The sequence below is a fragment of the Ooceraea biroi genome, chromosome 12, assembly GCF_003672135.1.
Source record: "Ooceraea biroi isolate clonal line C1 chromosome 12, Obir_v5.4, whole genome shotgun sequence".
Lineage (NCBI taxonomy): Eukaryota > Metazoa > Arthropoda > Insecta > Hymenoptera > Formicidae > Ooceraea > Ooceraea biroi.
In genome coordinates this window covers 4,524,942-4,549,890 of record NC_039517.1, presented here as the reverse complement: position 1 = coordinate 4,549,890, position 24,949 = coordinate 4,524,942, and the positions used below count along the sequence as shown (strand labels likewise).

The following is a 24,949-nucleotide window of genomic DNA, read 5'->3' as shown; positions in this document are numbered from 1 at the left end:
TATATACAAGGTTTGGAATTGCTTCTTGCAAAGACATATGAAAGTTTAGCTGGTTTGAATTGTTTTTCTTCTTTATTGTCATGAAGGCCAATGATTTTTATCGGCCTTTATGTCCATACAAGTAACATTTTAATGACATTTCATCACAGCAAACCATTCAGTATTTTTCGGTCTCTTTCATACTTGCAACTTTAATACTGATTTAATCAAATACATTTTGATTTATACTTCTACAAGAGATTTGGTTGTCATTCTTTGAAGAGTCGCTCTAGACGGCAAAGAAAATATCGATGACAAAGCTTTATATGTTCTTGGCCTCTTGAAATGCAGATTCAAGCATAATCGTTTAAATTTTAAGGAATATCTCCGACCTTTAGCCTTTTGATTGTGAACTGATATTTGTTCTTTTATAAACAGTGCCACTTGGGGGGATACATATTTTTCGCAACATTTTAGGAATTGATTTTTGCTTAAATTCATTTTTTCAATTGTTTCTCGCAGAGCAGCATTCTCTTTTCTCAGAATTCTGATTTCTTTTTGCAATTTTAATTTTTGAAATTTTAATTTTTTCGACTCATGAGCACATAATTCTTTTGTTGTTTGAACCATTTTATTAAGACTTTGTTTCACAGGTAGTTGGTCTTTGTAGCATTGTGTATTCCTTAAAACTTTTCCTGGTGAAGACGGATGGACAACATAGAAAGGCGCAGCGACTGTAAGTTTAGGATTTACCGCAATACTGTGGTTCGCTGAAGAAACAATGATTGAAGATTGAAGATTAGTGGAGACGCTGTGAATTGGTCTCAAGATGACAGTTTGAAGTGTCATCTCATTGTGTTTTATTCCAAAATTGTGCCCACTTGTAGCATTTTCAGTAATAGATGAAACGTTCCTTTGTACATCTGTACAATTCTGGAACAATTGTGAAATTGAGTAACATAAACAATTAACTATTTATTTCAAATTCAAGTATAAATGGGACATAAATTTACGATAGTCGAAAATAAATAAAACTTGGTAAAGGAAAAGGTAAAATAAATAAGGCACAAAAATTTTCTATAATTAAAATACATTTAGCTCACCAATTTGCTGACCAACACTGGAGTGTCAGTTTGTGGGAGAAACTCAGATGCCGACGCAGTTTCTATATAATCGTGACCATTTGCTTCAATCTGGAAAAAAAAGAATAAAATTAAAGAATATAGCAATACTTTCTTACTGCTATATTATCTTGTGAATTAAAAAACAGGATGGAAGATTTAAAAAAATTTGTACCTCAAAGGTCGGGTTAATTACATGTGATGTTCTTTCATTAAAATACAATTAACTCACCAATTTATTGACCTGTGATCCTCGAGCGTCAATTTGTGGCAACTCAGATGCCAACGCAGTCCCTATATAATCGTGTCCATTTGCTTCAATCTAGAAAAGAAAGAATAAAAGTAGAGAATATAACAATAATTTCTTACCGCTATAAAGCTTTAGCTATTAGCTTTTGAATGATTAAAAAACAGGGTGAAAGATTTGTACCTGAAAGGTTGGTTTAATTACGTGTGATGTTTTCACTACTGCACTTTGAGAAGTATTTGAAGCAATCTGCAAAATAAAAAATGATTGAAATATTTTAAATTTCTTAGTAGTTTAATATTTTACAGTTCTTACATGTAATAAATACCTTAGGTATATTATTACTTTCAACTAATATATTATTGTTAGGCAAAATCTCTGCATTCTAAAAGGTAAAAAATGAACATTTTTAAATGATGTTTTCCTTATAGGCTATGTTTTCTATCAATGTGAATTATTTATATTTACCATCACAGCTTACACTATTTACTTACAGCAATATTCTGATCATTTTCTTCATGATTATGGAGATTTAGAGTCGGTCGAGCTGAAGGAAGCAAACGAGATTTTAAATCATTCGCATACATCCTGTCCTCGAAGTGATCGCTGCAAATCCTATTGATAGCATATAAATATTCTGCTGTTTTGAGCACGAGGTCTTCACGATTGCATGCCGTTACCCACTGCTTTGCCCTTAAATTATTCCCAAAAATTATTTTCGATTATATATTATGTTTAACTTAAAAACCATTCTTAGCATGTAATATGTAAAAAGATTTGAGAATATACCTTGCATGCATGTAATATGTAAAAAGATTTGAGAATATACCTTGCATTGTCCTTAGGGAAGCGAAAGAAACGGCAATTCGAATTCGCAGTAGTATTTTTGCAGCGTTTGACACTGCACTTTCTGTATCCACTTTTCCTCATTTCAAAGGTTTTAAGTTTCTATTTGTCTAAACCGCACTGCCTCGCTTGCTAGAGCTCGCACGTTACTTATTATTATTATTACTATCTATTAAAATCTACACGTGACTTTCCTGATTGGCCGATGGGCCTAGGAATTTTGGCACTAGTGATGTATCTACACAGTGTGCCCACAAAGAAAAGTACTAGATCGCTGTTGCATAAAGGTGCCTTTTCATGCAGCGATTTTTTAGCGAGTAGCGAATAATTCGCCGCGAAGTGGCGAATCATTCGCCACGAATAGTTTGTGAGCGTCACGTCTGTATGGTTGCATGTCAACAATAGTAAGAAAATATTATACATAGTTGTTTTGAAATGCTTTTAAATATTATATTTAACAAATATAGATTAAATTATTACTTTGTAGGAAAATCTTGAAATCTTTGTAATGGACGACGAGTCGGTTATAAACTGGACTTGGTATAACCACCAACTGCAGTGGTTATTGCATATGTACAATATGTACAATAAGCAAATTATTATTATATTGTACAGAAAAGAAAAGCTGCTGCAGTTGCAGCTACACTTTTACATTTGAGAAAAAGTGGAAAAAAAAGATATTGTAAAAAGAAATATTGGATAGCACCCATTTTTCAAGAAAGGAAAGTGCATGGATTCTTTCATGCTGTGCTACCTAAACTCGCTTTAGAAGATTTGAGATTTAATAATTACATACGCATGTCTGCAACTCAATTTGAAAAGTTAACATTCTTAGTTGGAGCAGACATCTTCGCTCCTTGCGAATATTCGCAACAAGCTGAAACTTTTCAGCGAACAGCGATTACTCGCTAGCGAACAGCGAATGATCACGTGGCCTTCATTCGCGGCGATTATTTCGCTGCATGAAACGGCACCTTCATGGTATACCATGGAAACACTGCTAGATATCACCACGGCCTCATGTTAAAATCGAGGTAGTAGTACGACTCGACGGCAAAACGTTTGCAACTCTATTTTCACCAATTTTCAACAATTTTCAATAAATAGTATTGTTCAACGACGAGATGAACTTTCGAATACAACTCAACAGCGACTCGAGAAAGCTTATTATATAATATATAATTATAAATATTATAACAATATTAGAAAGCTTATGAAATATAAAAGTGATTAAAATGTTCAATAAATGAAACAATAAAGGAATATAATGAAGCTTTTAGAAGTGACTTTAGAAGCGTAATAAAAGAGAAAAGTATGTGTGAAACTCCATGTATGTATGTATAAGTACAAGATACGATAGGTCTGTTCTTTTTAGCTGCACTGCTGAACTAGTGCAATACGTTAAAGTGAGACAAGTATATTTTTTCTCACTCTAAGGCCGGTATTCATAGTCGGATCTTATATTTAAGACCGTCTTAAGTGTATCTTCAGATACTGCGTAGCCAATGAAATGATCTATACATCATCTGCAGATAAGCTTAATGCCTCCGGCACACCAGCGCGACGCGACACGCGATGCGCGATATGCGACGTGCGATATCCAATGAGCGTACAGTGTTTATGGAAAAGCTGTACGCTCATTGGATATCGCACGTCGCGTATCGCGCATCGCGAACCGCGTCGCGCTGGTCTGCCGAAGGCTTAAGGGAAAGCTGGAGTTGCTAGTGAACTATTTTTTCACTATAGCGGTGGTAATTGCAGTTTCGAAAATTCTCTTTATTGTTTGTGCAGAAAAAAGTTAAAAACTTGCATTTGTCTTTTCTAACTTTTTTCCATTTTGAATATAAAGTCCTGTAGAGCGAACTTTCTTTCTATCTATACTTCATTTGTGGAAAAGGATTTTTTATTCTGCACAAACAATAAAGAGAATTTTCGAAACTGCAATTACCATCGCTATAGTGAAAAAATAGTTCACTAGCAACTCCAGGATCACCTTAAGGGGAAGCTGGAGTTGCTAGTGAACTATTTTTTCACTATAACGATGGTAATTGCAGTTTCGAAAATTCTCTTTATTGTTTGTGCAGAAAAAAGTTAAAAACTTGCATTTGTCTTTTCTAACTTTTTTCCATTTTGAATATAAAGTCCTGTAGAGCGAACTTTCTTTCTATCTATACTTCATTTGTGGAAAAGGATTTTTTATTCTGCACAAGCAATAATGAGAATTTTCGAAACTGCAATTACCATCGCTATAGTGAAAAAATAGTTCACTAGCAACTCCAGGATCACCTTAAGGGGAAGCTGGAGTTGCTAGTGAACTATTTTTTCACTATAACGATGGTAATTGCAGTTTCGAAAATTCTCTTTATTGTTTGTGCAGAAAAAAGTTAAAAACTTGCATTTGTCTTTTCTAACTTTTTTCCATTTTGAATATAAAGTCCTGTAGAGCGGACTTTCTTTCTATCTATACTTCATTTGTGGAAAAGGATTTTTTATTCTGCACAAGCAATAATGAGAATTTTCGAAACTGCAATTACCATCGCTATAGTGAAAAAATAGTTCACTAGCAACTCCAGGATCACCTTAAGGGGAAGCTGGAGTTGCTAGTGAACTATTTTTTCACTATAACGATGGTAATTGCAGTTTCGAAAATTTTCTTTATTGTTTGTGCAGAAAAAAGTTAAAAATTTGCATTTGTCTTTTCTAACTTTTTTCCATTTTGAATATAAAGTCCTGTAGAGCGGACTTTCTTTCTATCTATACTTCATTTGTGGAAAAGGATTTTTTATTCTGCACAAACAATAAAGAGAATTTTCGAAACTGCAATTACCATCGCTATAGTGAAAAAATAGTTCACTAGCAGCTCCAGCATCCCCTTAAGACGGTCTTAAATATAAGATCCAACTATGAATACGGGCCTAACTTATTGCACCAGTTCAGCAGTGCAGCTAAAAAGAACAGACCTAATGTATGTATAGGTACCCTGATAACCAGTTGAAGACCTGATCGGTGGGGAGGTTAGTTGTACGTGAACGTATGGTATACATATCGGCAGGAAAACTTCCGTCTTTCGCGTCGTCGTGTTTCAGTCGCACTCTCGTGAGCACGTATGTCAACGTCGTATTATCAGCAGGCGAAGCTATCTCGATCGTGTCAGCGAGAACGGAGCGGAAAAGGTTACAATGACAGTGAATAACCAACAAACTGCCGTGCACAGGTGGATCTCGCGGATAATAATCGCTACGTTCATTGTATTCATTTTCCTGAATCTGCCGACCATCTGCGGGGCTCACGAGGGCGAATCGCCAAGTTACAAGTACTCCAAGGCGGCCAATGAGATTTACCAGAAGCAGCATCAGCATCAGCACGAGCATGAACATTCCGGCTCCACGCAAGCGAGCGCCTCACACAAATACAGTGACGTCGTTTTGAAAGCTGTTGGCTCGACTTTGATCATATCCGCTGCGCCGTTCCTCATCCTGTTCTTCGTGCCACTGGACAATACCAAGCAACGCGAGTCGTTGCTGAAGATCCTCTTGAGCTTCGCATCTGGTGGTCTTCTGGGCGACGCGTTTCTTCATCTTATTCCGCATGCGTTGATTCCTCATTCTCATGAGGCTTCTTCAGAGTCACATTCACATTCCCATTCCCATAGCCATGATCATGGTGACGATGAGTTGGGACACCACAAGCATGATATGTCAGTTGGTCTGTGTGTGCTGCTGGGCATAATAGTATTCTTAACGGTGGAGAAAGCAGTGCGTATTATTAAGGGCGATCATAGTCACTCGCATGTCTTCCAAGAAAAAAAGGAAGATACTTCATCGAAAGAGAAGAAAGGGGAGAAGAAAGACAGTGGCAAAGCAATTTCTAAAGCACAGAAGGTACATGAAGGTGACATAAAGATTGCTGGCTACCTGAACTTGGTTGCGGACTTTCTGCATAACTTTACAGACGGCCTGGCTATAGGAGCCAGCTACATGGCTGGGAATAGTATCGGTTATATAACAACATTCACGATCTTGCTGCACGAGATTCCACATGAGATCGGCGATTTCGCGATCTTGGTGCAAAGCGGATATAGCAAGAGAAAGGTAAACATTGCATTGATACAGCAATGATTGCGAGCTTGCTCGAGCATATTTATTCACAAAGTTGAAGCAATCATTTGAAATTGTAACGTAACATTCTGTTACTCTTGTTTGTATACTCTTTTCCTAAATTTTTTTTATATTGAAAATTATATTTCCTTGCAGGCTATGATGTTGCAGTTGATCACCGCTGTGGGAGCTTTATTAGGAACTTCCGTTTCATTGTTGGCGGAAGGAATGGGTAAGAAATTTATAGTTATTTAGGATTATTATAAAATAGATACACGTCTGTAAAAAGTTCCTCCTCTATTTGATCTCATCTTGTGTATTTCAGGCGACCTTGCGACAAAATGGATTCTCCCGTTCACTGCAGGAGGCTTTATTTACATTGCAACAGTCTCGGTGATACCAGAACTCTTGACTGCCACTAAACTGTGGCAATCGGTTATGGAGATTTCCGCTCTGCTTTTCGGAGTATACATGATGGTCCTTATAGCAGATTATGAATAAAAAACAGATTTATTATGAGATATTACTTTTGAATAATTTATTTTATACTCAATTATTGTGAACTGAAGAAAAGAATGATTACTTATTACTTAAATGATAGCACAGAAGACTAATTTGCTTTTCACAAGGATATGCATGATTGCATTTATTGGAAAAGAATGATATCTTATTTTTTCTCAGAAACATAGATACCAGTGACATAAATAAGAGTATCGATATTTTATATTTACATGATAAAACGTGGCATTTGTGTTTTATAAACAGACAAATGGAATTGCATGAAAGCAAGTATATTTTATGAAAGTATATTATATAATCCATTATTTTTTCATTAAAAAGGAAATTTTGTGATCTTGTGAAATATGAGGCAGATATAGAGATATATCAAGGGGCACGGCGGTGTCTCGCGCCAAGTGTACGCGCAGCGCGAGAAGACACGGTGCCTCTTTTACGCGAGGCGACGTTTTAAGATTTACATTATAAAGAATGTTATGATTATTAGTTATTTTACAGAATACACACATGCATACTGCCGCTGCATATTATTTATGTCTGAGAATTGCGTATTTCTTGTAGAATAATAATTTACACATATTATACACATATTATATATGTGTACATGTATATATACACACACACGCATATGTTCCTATTTTCTTTAAACTGCAATAAATTTGTTCAAAAATATTTTTCAAATCTATTTATCTTTGGTCTGCAAGATATTTAATATATTACATAGTTATAAATTATACTTTGACTTTATACTTTTATACAGTTGTAGGATAATTCCTATGCATAATTACTTACAAGTATATATACATTATATGTTTGTCGTGAATTATATATTTTTAGAAGTACTTAATTATGTGTCTATTCAATGTACAATTTATTAATGTCTAGACACAAGAGTTTAAGATAGTAATTTCTTAATTTCTTTGAGGCATTCATCGGCTTCTAGTAATGAATCATTATCATCCTTAGCTTTAGCTATTTTCCTTCCTTTTAGACACGATTTTCTGGCCTCGTCGTAAAGACCTTTCTTAAGGTACACATTCCCTAAATTTACGTGAATCCAACTCAAATCGACCATGTCTGGTAAATTCTTTCCTAGAAGCACAATATATGATTTATATAAATTACGCATGTACCTACAGTTAATTATGTTCAAATTTATTATTAATATATATTAATATACATGATCTGTTATAGATTTTTAATACGTTATCTATTAATTATATTACATGTAAGTATGGCTTGACCGGAAAGTCTGTGTCGATTTTTTAGCGCACAACTTTGCATTAATTCTTAATACAAAGTTTTGCGTTTGAATTAACTCAATATTATAATTACCTATTTTTGCTGCAGCAGACAGATATTTGATAGCTTCATCATAGTTTCCTTGCTTGTAGCAAACAGTTCCCAAGTCATTCAGCAAAACTACAGTCTGCTCATGCTCTTCACCGTTCATTTCTCTGCATATGTTATACGCCTGAAGAAAATAGTTGAAAGCTTCGGTATGTCGAGATTGTGACAACAGCATTCGCGCATACCAATCAAAAGTCATACCCTGCAGTAAGATAGCATCCTTGTGCTCAGGATCTTTCTCAATGCGCTCTTTCAACTTCTCCATACAAAATTGGTAGCCTTGCTCTGCGGTCCTAAAAGTATATCAAATCTCAGAAGTCAGTATCTCTTGAACGGAGCGTTGGGCAGGCAAAATATAATAAATATATCTATCTACTTACTTTGGTTCTTTTAGATGTTCCAACACTTTAGCCATTTTTAGGCTTATGTGGATGACCCTCATGTCATCCTCCGCGGCTCCATTTGACATCAGTCTTTGTAAAACAGATTTAAATAGGGTCTGCGCTTTGCGATAATCCCCGGTGTCAAACGCAAGATTAGCCATTGCATCGTGAATGTATGTAATAGCGTCGTAATGTTGTATGGTTTGCGCTTGACGCAACGCTAAATGTAACATTTGCTCTGCCTTATCGAACTGTCCCTTCTATAAAGGGAAAGCAAACATTGCTGAAACTGTATGAATCAAATAAAAAATATATTTTATTCTACTGTGCGCACGTGCATGCACACACTTTTAAGAAATATATATATGACACATCATGATTGACATCTAACCTGTATTAACAATATAGATCGTTTAATTGTCAGAATTATTTCAGGAACGTCTTCCTCGCTGGTATCCTCGATACCCAGTAAATAATGAAGAAACACTACATGCAAGGATGTTGCAAGAAGCTTTCTGAATCTTCTTTCCTGCGATCTATGATTATCGCGGAAATGATATCTCGCTGCTGTACAGAGCTGCATAGGTTTCGCAAAGGCATTTTTCCAGACGTGAGCGTATCGAGCATCCTCTGTTAATCGGACGAAGACGATGTTTGATGCGATGCGCTTGGACGTGCGAAGTATTAAGTTCAAGCGATACATTTCGAGAGTTTGTCTTGTTTTTTATACTGTGGTACTTTCTGTTGTCATCTTCACTCATTTCTGTAACAGCTGATTTCGGTCATGCGCGCTCCATTTCGTGCGCTGTGTCACGGATTGCCGGTACTACCAGGAATTCCGATTTCATATTATTATTTTTCTTTCTGCTTTGCTGTCAATTTCGAAAAATGGCAAGTAAAACAATTATTAATTTACCTAGAGTGTCGAGGATATTTCATCCTATGGCAAGTGGATTATATGATTCTGAAGGAAAGGCAGAAATCGCATTTAAAGGTTATGAGGTATGTGTGTTTTAAAGATTACCTTGTGCATCATTAATCATTAGCTCACTTAAAAAAGAAGTTTAAAGCAACATAATTTGTTAATTTTAATGGTAAAAAGCCTATTCGATGCAATAGAAATGTCTATAAATTTTTTATTTAATTTGAGATTATATTATAATGTGCACATTACAAGTGTACTTTTACTTTTATTTTTATTTTTGAATACTGTACTTTAAGTTACTATTTACTTTCAGTTGCTGGTTAATTATGGGATTATTAAACCAGCTAGTACCGGCATGTATGCTCTATTGCCATTAGGAATGCGGGTCTTAAATAAATTAATAAACATTGTTGATAAAGAAATGGCAAACTTAGGCGCAGAGAAAATACTGCTTCCAGCATTGACTTCCGCTACACTCTGGAGAAAGACTAATAGATATGATACTAGTAAAACCGAACTATTTACAGTTACAGACAGACACGACAGGGAATATTTATTAAGTCCAGTAAGTAAATAAGAGATATTTTAATATATTATATCAATATTTAACTGCTATTTTATTTTTGTAACATAGAATCTTATTCATGTAGAAGAATGACTGATTCAAACATTCCTGTTTCTTATTGCAGACGTATGAAGAAGCAATCTGTGGTCTAATGTCGTCGGTGGGACCTGTATCCAGTAAACTATTACCCTTGAGGTTGTATCAGATATCCAGTAAATGGCGAGACGAAATGAAACCACGACTTGACCTTCTACGTAGCAGAGAATTTATTATGAAGGATTTATATACGTTCGATGCTTGTTTAGATGGTGCGCAACATACGTATGATTTGGTCTGCGAGTCTTACGATAATATCTTTAAGCAGATTGGTATGAACTATGCAAAAGGTAACTAATACTTTTAATATTCGCATATATGTATATATATTTTCCTAGATACGTAATAACGAAATCAGATCCATCTATTTCAGGATGATTATTAAATAGCAGTTATTTACAGTCGTAGGTGATGTGGGAACAATCGGGGGCTTGAAATCACACGAATATCATTATGTGTCCGATATCGGTGAGGACGTTATACTGCGGTGTCCCGCATGTGATTTCTCTATTAATCAGATTATCTCCAAGACGACAAGTTGTCCCGAATGTAAAGGCGAACTGCGTCAATATAATTCTGCGGAGGTAATGTAAAACTTTTTTTTAACAAAAATTAAATTTGACTTGTTTCTCATTCAAGTATGTACGAAATACAAATGCAATAAGATTCTAAAATATTTGCTTTCATATATAATTTATTTTATATATAAAAGTGTACATTTATGCAAATCGTAAGTGCAGGTGGGACACATGTTTCTACTGAGCACGAAGTATTCGCAGCCGTTGAAAGCCGTATTTGCGAAACAGCATGAAGTAAAACCCATGGTCATGGGCTGTTTCGGCCTGGGACTGAGTCGCATCCTCACGCTAGTCGTTGATATGTTATCGGCGAACGATGAAATAAGATGGCCTGTGAAATTAGCACCATATACAGCATGCATCATATCACCGAAGGTAATAATAAGTTCAATTACAAGTCTGGGCGCGTATCTATTGAAGAATGCCGATATATGTCACTTTACATGTCGCCTTGATCCACAGATAGGAAGCAAGGAAGAAGGTGGATCTGTCTACGTTGAGCAACTGTTCAAAAGTCTTGAGAAATGCGGCATAGACGCGATACTGGATGACCGTACGAAATTGACGATTGGTAAACGAATGAAACTCGCACGCGTAATAGGCTATCCTTACGTAATTGTTATCGGCAAGACAGCGATGCAGTCGGTACCTTTGTTTGAGGTTCATGATTTAAACAATGATACCTACCACGAAATGTCGTTAGAACAGATAAGTAACTATTTCAATGATGTAAATTTAAAAATTAGTTAAAAAATGTGCGTGTATGATGCCTAGGGAAAAAGTAATCTTTTTTAATGACGTTTTTTAATGACGTTGTCTGCTTAGTATTATTTACAGCAGATGTAACGACCACGTGTATAATATTTGTACATAACATCGGTGTCTTTATTGCGTATTTTGTCACTTTCCTAAAGTAAAATAAAGGTCAACGATAACCGCTGGCGGAGCGAAGCACGCCCACGTCAAAACGCCGTTAAAATCAAGGTAAAGATTTTTTTTATTGAATTTGTGTTTTCATATTAACCTCTTGTCGTTAATGCGATTTTGTTACTATATGAAATATTTTTAAAAAAATATAAAATTCAATGAATTATTTCATTTAAATTAAAAGTATATTAAAATCAAACACGCGATTTCGAATAGCAATATTTCAATACGAATACGATAAATGGACGTCTGGAACTCAATTTCATGCATTTCATATAGCATGGTGAGAATCATAAAAATGAGCGAATTCACTACAAAATCTGCAATTTTATTGGTCAGCTTGACAAAGCTACTCATTTTTATAATCATTGCGTTGCGTGATACGCAATTGACCTCTTTTTAATATACTGTACTGTTCGCGGCACCAGTTCACCAATTAGCGCCGTCGGTCAGTTGTGAATGGCGCAAGTCGTGCAGTTATCAATTGACGCAGTCAATGTACAAATTGTTATCGAGAGGGAGTAATTTTCATTTGAACATACCGTCGTAATTTAACACGGGGACGTTATTCTTCTTTGCTTCTTATCATCGTCTTCTCGCGTTTATATTTAAAAAAATTCATATGAATAACAGCATTGTGCGTGCTCGTTTTCTCGTTATTCATTAATCGATACTTTAATCGTTTATTTGTCTATATTAATTTAATCAATTATTACTGCGCCGCGGGACATCACAATAAAATAACGCAGCAATCTTGACTATTCAACAAATCGCATGCGCAAACATGAATCAAATAACCATGCGCAATAATTATGACAAGCATTCAAAATCCTGTGAAATATTGAGCGTCGCGTTAAGCAGGATCGTCAAGTACAGTTTGAACCATAAGTTTCGAGATTGTTGTTTAAAAATGCTAAAAGCAAATAACTTGCACGATGCACAAGTGGCTCTTGAGGCTAATTTATTACGTATTGTCTCTCGTGACAATCCTTCCGATGGCCGGACGGAAACGGTGGGACAGAAAATTACGAACGGGGGAGGCGTAATCGGTTAGACGCGACAACGATGTTCGTTTTTTGAAAAATTCTTTTTCTTCCTTTTTCTTTTGCTTCAGCGAAAGCATTGTGATATATAATTTATATTGATCCGAATAAAATTGATCCGCTACGTCCGACCCGCGAAAGTTGGCAACAGTTGTGACAAGAGCGTCTATCGCGTCGGATCGCGTCATGTTAGGTTATGTGAAGTTAGGTCAGGTCGGTTGTGCGTGTGGCGAGCGATGAGCGGCATATTGTGAGAAACGTCTTTAATCGCGTTCGTGTGTTCGGCGAGTAAGGGTGACCGCGCTCCTCGCGAAACGCGCTCGCAACCGTGGCGCGAGAACGGTGATGCGGGACGCGAGCGTGAGCGAGCGAGGAGGAATCGCAGCGGGATCGCCCCGCCGTCGCGCCGTTCGACGCGAGGCTCGCGACGCCTCGGCGGTGCTGCGGCGTGCCGCGCCGTTCGCGTCGGTCGTTCGGTAAACGACGCGCGAGTGGAGGAGGCGGACATGGCTGGGATACTCGCGCGTTTCCCCTCGCTCGCGGCTCGCGGTGAGACGTCGGGCTGACGGAGGTTCTCGACTCCAGGAGCGGCCGTACCATCTTGCAAGTGGGTATCTCCAGCGCGTTCGATCCTACCCGAATCTTCGAATCGACCGCGGTCCCGAAACGCAGTGACACGAAGCGGATCGTTATTGCGAGTCCGCCGTCGGCACGAACGCCGACGGCACGCTCGTCCCGTTTATAGTGACCGCCGCGCGTCGCGCCGGCCCGTCTTCCCCCCCCCCCCCGCCCTCCCCTCCTCGGAGTTTTATCCTCGTCCGGGCGTGCGCGATAAGGCGTTGGGCGTGCGACTAGGAGAGAGACCACTCGTGACATAATAGCTCCGTTATTTCCCTCGTGTAGAGATTTAGTCCACACGCACGGCGGCAAGTGAGGGGACGACTGTGTGCGTATGCGCGCGCGCGCATGTATAATATCTGTGTTGGATGTGTATGCGTGCCTGTGTGTGTGCGCGCGCGCGCCTCTGTGTGTGTGTGTGTGCGCTCTCGCGACGGAGAATGTGCGGAAGCCCAGCTGTTCGCAGCCCTTGCGACTTGGCCGATGCGCAAGAGTCGGATATCGTCGCGTTACTCGCCACTGTGGGCACGCACGCATCGCACCGCTCGAGTCGCGCATAATTGAATCGCCCGGTTGATCGGAACGGCGCGGTCCTGCGTGTCGACTCGAGCCGCGGGTCTCCGATCCCGTACGGCGCACGGTCGCGATTGCTTCGTCCACGACGCGCGGCCAGGATCCGTCCTAACCTTAAAGTATCGGGAGTGTAACCGTGCCCACGGATCATCGGATCGCTTTCGTGCACGCGCGAGAACGTACGACGGGGACGGGCCGCGGGGCTATCGAGCGCGCGACGCTTTCGTCTTTTCGATTTCCTCATCTCGATCGTGTCTCGGAGTGAGGAAGCCCGGGAGCGCGAGATGTTTACGAGGCTAGTTCTGAATTAATCAGCCGCGTACGCTCGAGTGGCGAGCGAGGATCAATGAACGATGCCAGCGCGTTGCACTTCCCTACGAAAAATGTCCCGTGAAATTATTAGTCTACGTGGCGGAGAATCGATTAGTATGAAATTGTTCATTTTAGGTAAGAAAAAGCAACGAGAGCAATCTGTGATTAGTATACGCCATTTACGATTTTATTGAAGTGTGTTTATGAAAAAGGTTAATAATAATAATAATAACAGTAGTTGCTGAATATTGCCGGTGCTACTGCACGATGATACATTCACGCACATATGGTGAAGCATAAAGGGGGATCGTGGCCGGATCTTCTTTCGTCTGTGGAGGAGGAGGAGGAGGGGGAGGGGGAGGGGGGAATGAAAGAGAGAAACAGCCACTTCTTTTGCAAACGTTTGCGAGCGTACTCGTCGCAGACAAGGGGATCAAATAACTGGTATAATGTTTTCTGGGAGTGTCAAATTTTCTGTTTTATTATTTCTAACGCGGTTTCCTCTCGCCTTCCCCTCGCCCCATTACTCTAAAAATTAATACAGTTATACGCAAGCTAATGACAAATAAACTAATTATAATATGTAATCAAGGATACAATTTAATTATGTGAAAAAAATGCCAAAATATTGTTTAACATTTTTATATAATTATGTTTACGCAACATGACGCAAACTGTACAAAGAAAGCATTCAGAGCAGTTCTCGGATAAGTACAAACAGAACGTTGGTACGGAGGAAGGGAAGACAGTTTCTTTGATTCTTTCTGGCGAAAAAAAAAAAATAATGCCGAGCATCGACATGGTGTTTGTGCGCAGAGGGTTCGTGCGAGAGAGGACGATGATTCGATCGGGAGAAACGTAAGAATCACCGCAGTCACTCTGGCGCGTCGTGGCGAATTGGGTCAAAGGCCTGGATCCTCACCCTGTTCCTTCTCGTCTTCATCTATGAAACGGCCGCAAAAGATGCCGGGTTCATCGACGCAAGACAGACCCCGTGCTCATCGGCTTACGGACATCGAGCCTCAGGTAACATATTATTTAAACAAATGCAAAAAGATTCTGTGCGTATTATGTCACACACACACACACACACACCAATTATGTGTTATGTTATATATTAAATAAAACTTTAATAATTTTTCAATTTGAAATAATATTTCAATTTAATAATTTTCTCAAAATATTAGCTACTCTGTATAAAAATAAATATTTTGTTAAACTTAAGGATATATAAAAAATAAGCATTGGATATAAGGCTGTTATGCGAAATTTCGAGTTTTTGTTGAAAAGTTTTGTTTCTTTAAATTGCTGAATTTACAATATATTAAAAATAAGCATTTTGCAGAAATTACTAAAGGTTTCCATGCAAGATTTTAATTCGTTATTTAAATCCTTCGAGTTTTCCAAAATAATTTCCATAATTTCGCGGGAATAAAAATAAAATAAAAATAATCATAAAAAGCTTACGATGTTTTGAAGTATTATATATATATATATATATATATATATTAAAAGTTTTCATGTAGATGTGGAGCTTGTTGTTGTTCCGCGCTTACAGAATCCGCGATATACTTATTATTATATTATATATGATAATAAATAAAAATTGCAGGGCTCAGCATGTAATCGGGCAGACGATTTCAGCACACCTGTTAGTTCCGGTAGCAACATGGGTAGTATCGCGCGCTTTCCGAAACTCGATGAGTGTGCTCATTTTCACTACGAGCACGTTGAACTGGGTACTCTAGAGGTACGCTAAATAGTACGCCAAATAAATACGCTAAGCACGACGAGATACATGGGAGAGAATCCAATTAAGAGGCGCAACTTAATTTTCAGGTATCAATGAACGAAGATTCCAACGATTCGGAGAGCTACGCAGTTCGCATAACGTCCGGAGACGCGTGCTGGACACTGCAGAGATCCTACGACAACTTCGTCATGTTCGACAAGCAGTTGCATCGCTGTATATTCGATCGAAAGTTCTCCTCCCTGATGAAACTTCCAGACATTCAGCCGAAAAACGCTCGTGACGTACTGAAGGATTATCTGAACCGATTCTCGCAATTAAATCACGAGGGTTTAAACTGCGGCCCGGTGCTGAATTGGTTGCAACTCGATAACAGAGGTAGAAGGATTTTGGTCCCGGAATCGGATTCCTGCCCGATAAACACCCCAGCCGTTGCCGCGGCGTATGCAGTGAGGCCTTACACCGCGCAGGCGCAAGATGAGATCTCCTTTCAGGTAGCATTCGCTAAATCATAAAGCACTCGTTATCAGATTGATTTTTCAGTCACATCTTCAATCAAACTCAATCCACTCGAACATAAAATTAAACCTCTTCGTGAGAAGCTAAAATCTCAATCGAGACGAATTGTGAGTCGTCGCAATCTCACTCGCAATTCATATTTTGCTGAGAAAAATTCATCTGTTCTAATCTGATAATGTGTGTCCTCCCGAGCTAATGAGTTTGGTGCGTAGAACGATTCGCGATAATTGATCGAAGTGTTTTACGCGACGTACAGGTAGGCGACATGATATCCGTCATAGACATGCCCCCTTCGGGCGAAAGCACGTGGTGGCGTGGAAAGCACGGATTCGCAGTTGGCTTCTTCCCGGCGGAATGCGTCGCTGTGATTGGAGACAAAGTACCACGGCATCTGACGGTTTCGACAACAGTCAGGTCGAGATTGCCGGTGAAACCCGTGCTCCGGAAGCACGGCAAGCTAATAGCCTTCTTTAGGTCTTTCATACTGAACCGGCCGTCTAGGAGGAGACTGAAGCAGTCGGGCATACTGCGGGAGCGCGTGTTCGGTTGCGACTTGGGAGAACACCTGCTGAACTCGGGTCAAGATGGTAAAGCTTCTAATATACCTCATTATGATACAGATACAGATACGTTGATCAGTTGTCTCGGGTACTTGGAAGGACGAGAGAGAGAGAGAGAGAGAGAGAAAAAGTTGTCACTTGTTTTACAGTACCCATAGTCCTGACGTGTTGCGCGGAATTTATCGAAAAACATGGTCTAGTCGACGGTATATATCGCCTTAGCGGCGTGACATCCAACATCCAGAAATTACGAAACGCCTTTGACGAGGATCGAGTACCAGCGTTGCATTCCGATGAGAGTATCCTGCAGGACATTCACTCCGTGGCGTCTTTACTGAAGATGTACTTTAGGGAATTGCCGAATCCGTTGTGCACGTATCAGCTTTACTCCACCTTCGTCAATGCGGTTCAAGCCAGCAGCGACGCCGAGAGATTGAGACGCATGAGAGACGCAGTTAGAAAGCTACCACCGCCTCATTACAGGTACTTCTTCTTGATTCCGCCGTTACCAAAATTATGTTTTCTCTTTACGGTGATCTGACATTTTCTAATTTCTGATGAACGTTGCACGCGCAGGACACTGGAGTACCTGATGCGTCACCTAGTAAGGGTAGCTGCACGTGGCACGGAAACTGGCATGACTCCGCGGAACGTAGCCATAGTTTGGGCCCCAAATCTCTTGAGATGTAAGGAACTGGAAGTAGGCGGTGTGGCAGCTCTTCAGGGTGTCGGCGTGCAAGCGGTTGTGACGGAATTTTTGGTCTGTTATGCGGAACTTATATTTGGGGACGGTCCTGTTGGTAGACCGAAGTCTCTGGCGATTACCACGTCTGCGCGACTGCTCACCTTGGAGGAGGCGCGCAACAGGAGCCTCAGAGGTGAACCCGATTACATAGAAGTAGGGGCTGGTCCGGCTGGTTTGCCGTTGCGTTATCACACGGTCATCGAGCTACCGCGCAAGAGAAACGGATCGAAGCGATCGCCCTCGCTGAACTGGCGGGCGATATTCGGCAGAGGCGCCATAGGGAAAGCGAGGCAGATCGGCACGCCACCTCAAGCGGAAACGGTGCCGAGTTCCTTGAATTCCTTGCGGCGATTAAGACCTGTCAAAAGTGCCGACAGTCTGGACGGCGAGGATAGCTTGGGCCCCCTTTTGGGCGGCCCACCACCTACCAGAACTTGCGGTCACAGCCGGTCTGTCTCGCACGACTCGTACTTCGATCATCTAGCCGACGCGCCTAATGTATCCTCGCCGCTGGATCTCTCGGAGATACAATTGAATTTCGACCTGGAGGAGCGAGAGATGAGAATGCTCTCGGAAGAGGAGGGTGGCGGTGTGGCATCTGTGGAGGCGTCGCCGCGCCGACAGAGAACCGAGGCGAGTCAGTGCACCGCCACTAGCGGCGGTTCCAAGAGAAAACGGTCACGCTTAGAGGAGAGATTGCAGTGTGACGTCGAGTTGCGTTTCATAGACAGCCAAAGTCCTGATCAGGTGATCATCGTGAAACCAAGTTGAGTCCAAGTTGTTATCCGCCACTTTCGCTCTTTCTAACGACAATATCTTTCAGGTAATGGTAGCAACGAGCGCGGACATTCACAGTGTCGACACACCATCTCCACTACCAACACCCGGCTACCTGCCGTTGCTGTCGGAAGCCTCAACGCCATTGACCCCGGCGGTGTTACAGGGTGCGTCTCCATCGCCAATGTCGGCCAACAGTCCCAGGATAAGTTTCCGAAGTTTCACTTTGCCACTCGAGATCGGTGACGAGCGTGATAGGAGCAGCAGCGCGAACAAGTTGAAGGAAACCAGCGTGTCGTCTTCCGAGAAGTCATCGGACCCTAATCATAGATTATCAATAAATCTAGTAGAGCCGGATAGGAAATTAGAGTCGTGCGAGAGGATTAGGAGTTACGACGCGGAGTTGCGTGGTAAAACTGCGATCACGTCGCTTGCCGGGACTGCAAATTCGTCTACCACTCGGTCTACTTTGGTCGCTTCAATTTTCGACACGGAGATGACGCCGTGTAACAGGTTGTCGTCTTCGTGCGGGGAGATTGGAACCGGCGGAGTTGCCGCGTCTCGCAAGGTCGCGACGGACAGACTAAGTTCGCAGTCGGTGAAGATCTCGTCCGAATCGTACGATAAAAAGGGAGATGCGGGCGACGTGAAAGGGAGGTGCGATAAATCTACCACCGATTCGATACCGAACGACGTGATCGCCGCGGTCGAGCTGCCGAGGTTGCCGTCATCCAATGCGACTGATCTCGACTCGCCAATGTCGTGCGAGCAAACCCTGCAAGAACTGCGGGAGTCTGGATTCGTCATTTGTGATAGCTCGGACATGAAGGTGTTCAGCAATGCGGAAAATCAGCGCGCGACCAGCAACGCCAACGACGCCGGTGAATGGGTAATTATCGGGGATACGACCGGTTCACTCGCAACGCCGATTAGCGAATCGACCAGTCCTAACGATTCCTTCTTGGACAGCGGCGCGAATCCAGTGACGTCGGAGAACGTGTCCGGAGCGTCGTTAGAGCGTACGCTGATCTCGACCGCGGATACGTTTCGCATGGGAGTTGATAACAGCGTGACGGAAAACCGCATACTGGCACAGGAAAGCGAAGAGATGGTGTTCGACCTTACGGACACGAAGGAGTACGTGAACCGAGAGGAGACTAATCCGCAAACGAGTTTCAGTCTAATGAACAAAGGCAATCTCGTTAACGATGATTCCCGTTCTCGTCTGCACGACCGCGAGAATGGCAATCGATACTCGTGCGACGCGACTGATGTTAATTTGAGCGAGGAGTCCAACGTGAGGGATCAGCGACAGGTTCGCGCGTGTTACATCGAGGTGGACAACGCGAATGTATTTGGCACGAATCAGAACGAGGCGCGTGAGGAGCGAGAGATGTTCAGAGAAACGGAGACCTTCGAGAACTATCACCATTTGTCGAGGGATACAGGCGCGCGGCAGCAAGGTGCGTCACGTCCTTTGCAAATCACGAACCACCCGAGATTCGCCGGTAAATCCGCGGAGGATCAAGAAACAACGAACGTACCCATGAAGCAAGACAGCTGCGACAATGACCGTTCAAGCGGACTGTCGAAGAAGTGCCAAAGTTTCGTATTCGGAAATAATTCTCAGAAACAGCAGGTCAATGCGCAGCAGCGTAAATGCGCTTCCAAACGCGGCGATGAGAGCCAGAAGTGCGTGAATTTACAAACCGCTCAAATACGGGGCAACATCGACGTGAGAATTCCGTCGGAGAACGCAGCGGAACCATGCGAGGTCGCGCACGCTCCGGAAGGAGCGTCCGAGCTGATGGAACGAACGCTAGCTGTGGCGTCAGACGCATTCGCGAACGCTCCTGTGCAGTCGACTGTTGACGACGCGGTGGTGCTGCGAGACACCGCGGCCATCCTGCAGGAGCTGGCTCTGCAGAGATTATCCGGAGGCGCTGTGGGAGATGCGGCCGCGTCCGCGAGGAGAAAGTACGAGGGCGAGACAATCAGGGATCGGAGGAACTTTGACTCGGAGATTGGCAGAGAGATCGTCCGGGAGAGGAAATTGAGGCAGGAATTGGACTGCGTGAGGAGCAAGAGCGACGAAGCGTCGCAACACTTGCCGCCTTGCTTGCGGGCGCGTCACGCGAGAGCGACTCGAGCGGCGCTGAGCCGATCTTTGGACGAGGCCAAGTTCAATCGGATGACGGGTGAAATGCCGTCGTTATCGATAAAACAAGCGTCCGACGACGCGCAGCACTGCTCCACGCCCAACGTCGGCGGCAGCAGCTCGAGCGCTTCCGAGAAGATTCAGTTGAAGACTCTCGGTGGCCTGGACTTGGGTGATCCGCAATGTCGAGAGAGAATCGAAAAGTACAAAGAGGAGAGGAGGACATTTCTCAGAGACAAGTATCGATCGGAAAGTTTCCGCGGGATTTCATCGAAAACGGAAGATGACGGTGAGCAGGCGTTACTAACCAGGTTGAAGCAGAGAGCTTCAAGACCCTCTCTTCATTAATCAAGTTTTCGTCTTCTTGAAATTCGCTTTAATTAGTAGTAGAAATAAGCTCAGGAGAGAGCATAGTTGATCGGCAATGTAATAGCCAGCATTGGTTTCCAATGTAAAATAGCTGCGGATTGAAATGGCGGTAGGAGTTGATTCAGCCAAATTTTACGACGTCTTAACGACGTCGCGTGTCCTCCACCCTCGATACAATGAATCTAGCAATCTAATCGGAATGGCGTCTGAATAAATTCGCCATCCTAAATCGCCTAACTTGTATAATTCGTTGAATATTTTACATCGAACTTTTATCACTCGAATGTAATGCTGACTTCTGCTTATTTATACTACTTGCGAGCGAGCATTGTTGCTTACGTTCATGACGATATTCATGTAATTCTGCTTTAAACGCCTTTAATCGATTCACTAAATCGCTTTCACTCGAATCTCATTAAATGCCGTAAAGTAACTCGAATCGCGAATAATATTGAGACTAGAATGTGGCGAGGTCGACGATGAAGTATACTTCGAGTCGCGACTCGATCTTCGTCGCGCGATCATTATTAGCGGAATTGTAGGAGTGCTTGTGAAGCTCGTTATTAATTTATTAATAACTCAAAGAGAGAAATATTAACTTTTATTATTGTTATAAGCTTTAATAACAAATCTTTGTAATTATTTCTATTATTATTATTAATGTTTATTGATCTTTCATTGATATTTTTCATTGATTTACTCGTGTTCTTTGTACTGTTACGCTAGCAAGCATATAATTTAATTACTTTGGATGTACCAGAGTCATTAAAAATCCACGAATAACTGCGATTCGTAAAGAAATGCTAGTTCTGCATTTCAGGTTGATATTTTATTTTTATAAATTATAAACGATGACGTTAATTTCCCGGCATATCCAAGAGTTGCCGCTTACGAAATTATTTTTATATAGCGCTAGTTACAAAGTGTTATCTGTTTGTCAAAATATGTATTTCTATTTGTTTGCTGCTCTTCTTGCTGTGCTCTCTTTTTTTTCTTTTATTTTGTCCACGACAAACGGCACGTTCTTTTTTGTTTTAGCTTTAAATACAACTGTATTGTACTCTAGAGTGTCGCGTGTTAAAAATCTCTGGTACATACATAAGGTTTAAGATTAAATTAATTGAACATTGAGTGTGTTAAAAAGTCTCGACAAATTTATTCACGACATCAAATCGGACATTTCGTTCGTGCGTCAATGTTATCTCTTTATGGACTGGTGTATAATAATGTCTAGCGATAAATATACCGTTCGAACATGTGCTAACTTCCTTTGGTTAGTTAATGTGTAACGTGTAACATATTGATTCACGTGTCAACGCGTGTTTTACGACGAGAAACTTGCTTGAAATCAAGATTACTATACAAAATACTAGCAGTTCTCTTGAAAATGATTGTTCTAGAGCCTACTATCGCGCCTAACCGGCCTCGAGCATCACCGGATTTTAATTACTAAGCAGTAGTTCCGTTTAGCTACCTCACTGCATCTCATTAGGCTATTACGGACGAAATTCTACACCGCGCGGATAGAATTTAGTTACATTTTTATAGCTTCATTTGCGTTCGCTTTTGCGTTATTTACGAGGGCGAGATAACTGACCGCTCACTTTTCTGCAGAACGCAATATCTTTACGCGCGAAAATTTTATTTCTTCTTTTTCCAGAGCGGAAAAAAAGCTACCAGTTAACTTCTTTTAGCGGAGCGTTTCATTTAAGGGGGGAACCTGCTTTAGAACGCTGAAAATAAGGTATATTTTACGAATTGTTTTTGGAGAAACTATACAGCGGATCATTATAAAACTTTGATGCATTTATTAGTATATGTTTAAAGATAAAAAAAATTATTTTTTTATTTGAATATATCGCTTGTAGAGGTCGTCCTGGAGAAATCTTAGTGCAGCCGCGTCGCCGGCATTGCAAATTGGTGAGCATTCTCCTGCCTCCAAATTTCGTCTAAACTGAAAAATTGAAATATCTTCTCGTTATTTATGAATTCCCATCGTCGATGAACCAAAGAGAGAAGAAAAAAGTTGAAAAGTGCCAAAATGGTGGAGCTTAGAACACAAAAGTACGATTTTTAGGCAAAGTTTTTGAACTTTTTCATGCAAAAATAATTGTTTGACTTAATGGTTTTATGAATATTAAAGGTTCATCGACGACGGGAATTCATAAATAACGAGAAAATATTTCAATTTTTCAGTTTGGATGAAATTTGGAGGCAGGAGAATGCTCACCAATTTACAATGCCTCCAGGACGACCTCTACAGGCGATATATTCAAATAAAAAAATAATTTTTTTTATCTTTAAACATGTACTAATAAATGCATCAAAGTTTTATAATGATCCGCTGTATAGTTTCTCCAAAAAAGTTCGTAAAATTATACCTTATTTTTAACGTTCTAAAGTAGGCTCTCCCCTTAAGCAATTTTTTTATTTAGGCAATTTTGGAAAAGCGTTTGGGAAAAAAGACTGGCACAATTGTCAAATATGATTGCGTATACAGTCGTACTTGAATCGAGCGAACAAACCGCATATTCAATGTTCCGCGAGTGTTGGGAATACATATTTTGATCTCTTACACGAATCCCGAAGCATTTAACTAGGGATAAATCATAGATTAATTGTTTACGTAACTGCGTATCTCGCAAGCTTGAGATAAGAGATAAGAGAGGAACGCGCAATTAATCGAAAGTTGAATGATTTCACTCATATCGAGCTCCCTTGTTGATAACACATTTTCTGCTTAGTATTGCACATATATTTTTATTTAGCAATGTGTCGATTCTGGCTAAAAGTGCACAATACGCAAAGATCAGAACCGTTGTCGATAATCGCCCATTGAACGTTCATCTACTTCCAAAAGTTGACTCGATAATAACATCTTTATGTCCTCATTATGATCGGTACTCAAAGATCTGCAATCAGCATGCACGCACACATGATATTTAATTAATAATAGAAAATTACTTGAAGAAAACTTGATTCAATATCATTCACTTCCCCTTGAATTACTCTTACTGCATAGTAATGGCCTAAAACTGGAGGTATCTAGCTTAAAACCCCCTACAAACGAGATTACCTAATGACGGACATTGCGCACAATATTAATGCGCGCAATAATAATAATAATATATCCAAGAGCGATGTATGTATTTTTAATAAGTTGAGATTCCTGCGTTTTCGCAAAAGTTGTAGACTCGTTAAAATCCTTACTGGAGGACCCCTGAAATAATGTTGAGCCGCTAGAAGTTAAAGTTCCCCGTAAAACAATACAAAGACTAATTCTGTAATGTTTAATGGTTAATAGTAATCTTGTTTTTAAGTGTAGGCGGCCTCGCGCCTTACTATTCGATTGGGCGTATTTCTGCCTCCTTTCCCCAGTTATAATCGTATCTAGTAATAATTATTTCCGTTATGAAAGACTACTGTTATTGTCGATTATAATTTTATGTATATATGTATGTATATATATATATAAAATATATATATATACATACATATGTGTATATATATATGGACACACAAGTTGTACGTATAAAATAAATATATAAACGCTGTAAACATTGAAAAGAATCGTGTTTGAAAATTTTTTAAAGTGCCCTTTACATCCCATCACATGAATTTTATTAATAACCAACTCTCAAAGATTAATAACATATAATTTATGATAATTTTTGATATTGTATATATTTTAAAAATTTTAGAATGATAATCGGAAAATTATTAAGTGTATTGTGTATGACATTTTTATACGACAATTTATGAGAAATTATCATTAATATTAAAATTTAAATACTACAATGCTCACCAGTTGTAGCTTTTATTATAATAAATGTAACTATACAAATTGCTTTTCTGCAGGCATTAAATTAACGTGCCAAAAGAACACGCGGGCCTT

General features: G+C 40.4%; 5 protein-coding genes and 1 long non-coding RNA gene across 9 annotated transcripts; 4 read left to right on the top strand and 2 right to left on the bottom strand.

The window, feature by feature from the left end:
- Positions 1 to 53: 53 nt before the first annotated feature.
- On the bottom strand, positions 54 to 2,360 carry LOC105276581. 2 transcript variants are annotated; one of them, XM_026974177.1, is made up of 7 exons: positions 2,177 to 2,360; positions 1,842 to 2,040; positions 1,676 to 1,732; positions 1,531 to 1,596; positions 1,333 to 1,422; positions 1,083 to 1,172; positions 54 to 912 (listed from the first exon to the last, which is right to left on the bottom strand). In XM_026974177.1, exons 1-7 carry the CDS (start codon positions 2,275 to 2,277, stop codon positions 223 to 225), a joined length of 1,293 nt encoding a protein of 430 aa, XP_026829978.1. In that variant the 5' UTR covers positions 2,278 to 2,360; the 3' UTR covers positions 54 to 222. The 2 variants fall into 2 exon arrangements, with proteins under 2 accessions (XP_026829978.1, XP_026829979.1); XM_026974178.1 differs by lacking the exon at positions 1,676 to 1,732.
- An 89-nt stretch (positions 2,361 to 2,449) lies between these two features.
- On the top strand, positions 2,450 to 2,807 carry LOC113563084. Its single transcript, XR_003407312.1, has 2 exons — positions 2,450 to 2,597; positions 2,681 to 2,807. It is a non-coding gene; the product is annotated as an uncharacterized LOC113563084 (long non-coding RNA).
- A 2,565-nt stretch (positions 2,808 to 5,372) lies between these two features.
- On the top strand, positions 5,373 to 7,336 carry LOC105276580 (protein catecholamines up). The gene is made up of 3 exons (XM_011334316.3): positions 5,373 to 6,284; positions 6,447 to 6,522; positions 6,616 to 7,336. Exons 1-3 carry the CDS (start codon positions 5,373 to 5,375, stop codon positions 6,789 to 6,791), a joined length of 1,164 nt encoding a protein of 387 aa, XP_011332618.1. The 3' UTR covers positions 6,792 to 7,336.
- Positions 7,337 to 7,497: 161 nt separating this feature from the next.
- LOC105276577 (tetratricopeptide repeat protein 19 homolog, mitochondrial) lies at positions 7,498 to 9,242 on the bottom strand. Its single transcript, XM_011334308.2, has 4 exons — positions 8,931 to 9,242; positions 8,537 to 8,799; positions 8,142 to 8,449; positions 7,498 to 7,898 (listed from the first exon to the last, which is right to left on the bottom strand). The coding sequence occupies exons 1-4, from the start codon at positions 9,240 to 9,242 to the stop codon at positions 7,702 to 7,704; spliced, it is 1,080 nt and encodes a 359-aa protein (XP_011332610.1). The 3' UTR covers positions 7,498 to 7,701.
- Positions 9,243 to 9,306: 64 nt separating this feature from the next.
- LOC105276578 (probable proline--tRNA ligase, mitochondrial) lies at positions 9,307 to 11,802 on the top strand. Its single transcript, XM_011334309.3, has 6 exons — positions 9,307 to 9,541; positions 9,778 to 10,029; positions 10,154 to 10,415; positions 10,528 to 10,709; positions 10,866 to 11,078; positions 11,166 to 11,802. The coding sequence occupies exons 1-6, from the start codon at positions 9,428 to 9,430 to the stop codon at positions 11,451 to 11,453; spliced, it is 1,311 nt and encodes a 436-aa protein (XP_011332611.1). The 5' UTR covers positions 9,307 to 9,427; the 3' UTR covers positions 11,454 to 11,802.
- Positions 11,803 to 13,131: 1,329 nt separating this feature from the next.
- LOC105276579 (GTPase-activating protein CdGAPr) lies at positions 13,132 to 22,713 on the top strand. Of its 3 annotated transcripts, none has more exons than XM_011334314.3 (8): positions 13,132 to 13,280; positions 14,993 to 15,202; positions 15,789 to 15,926; positions 16,016 to 16,420; positions 16,702 to 17,032; positions 17,155 to 17,488; positions 17,582 to 18,497; positions 18,574 to 22,442. In XM_011334314.3, exons 2-8 carry the CDS (start codon positions 15,122 to 15,124, stop codon positions 21,031 to 21,033), a joined length of 4,665 nt encoding a protein of 1,554 aa, XP_011332616.1. In that variant the 5' UTR covers positions 13,132 to 13,280; positions 14,993 to 15,121; the 3' UTR covers positions 21,034 to 22,442. The 3 variants fall into 3 exon arrangements, with proteins under 3 accessions (XP_011332616.1, XP_011332614.1, XP_011332615.1); XM_011334312.3 differs by lacking the exon at positions 13,132 to 13,280 and adding an exon at positions 13,476 to 14,311 and having other exon boundaries at positions 18,574 to 22,713; XM_011334313.3 differs by lacking the exon at positions 13,132 to 13,280 and adding an exon at positions 13,476 to 14,311 and having other exon boundaries at positions 14,861 to 15,202; positions 18,574 to 22,713.
- The last annotated feature ends 2,236 nt before the right edge of the window (positions 22,714 to 24,949 follow it).

Bases quoted from the DNA above. Each gene is read 5' to 3' on its own strand.
- LOC105276581 (XM_026974177.1), bottom strand. From the start codon at position 2,277: ATGAGGAAAAGTGGATACAGAAAGTGCAGTGTCAAACGCTGCAAAAAT. The intron at 1,173-1,332 runs GTGAGTTAATTG...TTTTTTTTCCAG, and splicing joins GATCACAGGTCAATAAATTG to ATTGAAGCAAATGGTCACGA. The intron at 913-1,082 runs GTGAGCTAAATG...CAATTGTTCCAG, and splicing joins CAGTGTTGGTCAGCAAATTG to AATTGTACAGATGTACAAAG.
- LOC105276580 (XM_011334316.3), top strand. From the start codon at position 5,373: ATGACAGTGAATAACCAACAAACTGCCGTGCACAGGTGGATCTCGCGG. The intron at 6,285-6,446 runs GTAAACATTGCA...ATTTCCTTGCAG, and splicing joins GCGGATATAGCAAGAGAAAG to GCTATGATGTTGCAGTTGAT. The intron at 6,523-6,615 runs GTAAGAAATTTA...TGTGTATTTCAG, and splicing joins ATTGTTGGCGGAAGGAATGG to GCGACCTTGCGACAAAATGG.
- LOC105276577 (XM_011334308.2), bottom strand. From the start codon at position 9,242: ATGTATCGCTTGAACTTAATACTTCGCACGTCCAAGCGCATCGCATCA. The intron at 8,800-8,930 runs GTTAGATGTCAA...TTCCCTTTATAG, and splicing joins GATCTATATTGTTAATACAG to AAGGGACAGTTCGATAAGGC. The intron at 7,899-8,141 runs GTAATTATAATA...TTGTGCTTCTAG, and splicing joins GTCTGCTGCAGCAAAAATAG to GAAAGAATTTACCAGACATG.
- LOC105276578 (XM_011334309.3), top strand. From the start codon at position 9,428: ATGGCAAGTAAAACAATTATTAATTTACCTAGAGTGTCGAGGATATTT. The intron at 9,542-9,777 runs GTATGTGTGTTT...ATTTACTTTCAG, and splicing joins TCGCATTTAAAGGTTATGAG to TTGCTGGTTAATTATGGGAT. The intron at 10,710-10,865 runs GTAATGTAAAAC...TCGTAAGTGCAG, and splicing joins GTCAATATAATTCTGCGGAG to GTGGGACACATGTTTCTACT.
- LOC105276579 (XM_011334312.3), top strand. From the start codon at position 15,122: ATGAAACGGCCGCAAAAGATGCCGGGTTCATCGACGCAAGACAGACCC. The intron at 17,489-17,581 runs GTACTTCTTCTT...TTGCACGCGCAG, and splicing joins CTACCACCGCCTCATTACAG to GACACTGGAGTACCTGATGC. The intron at 18,498-18,573 runs GTGATCATCGTG...AATATCTTTCAG, and splicing joins ACAGCCAAAGTCCTGATCAG to GTAATGGTAGCAACGAGCGC.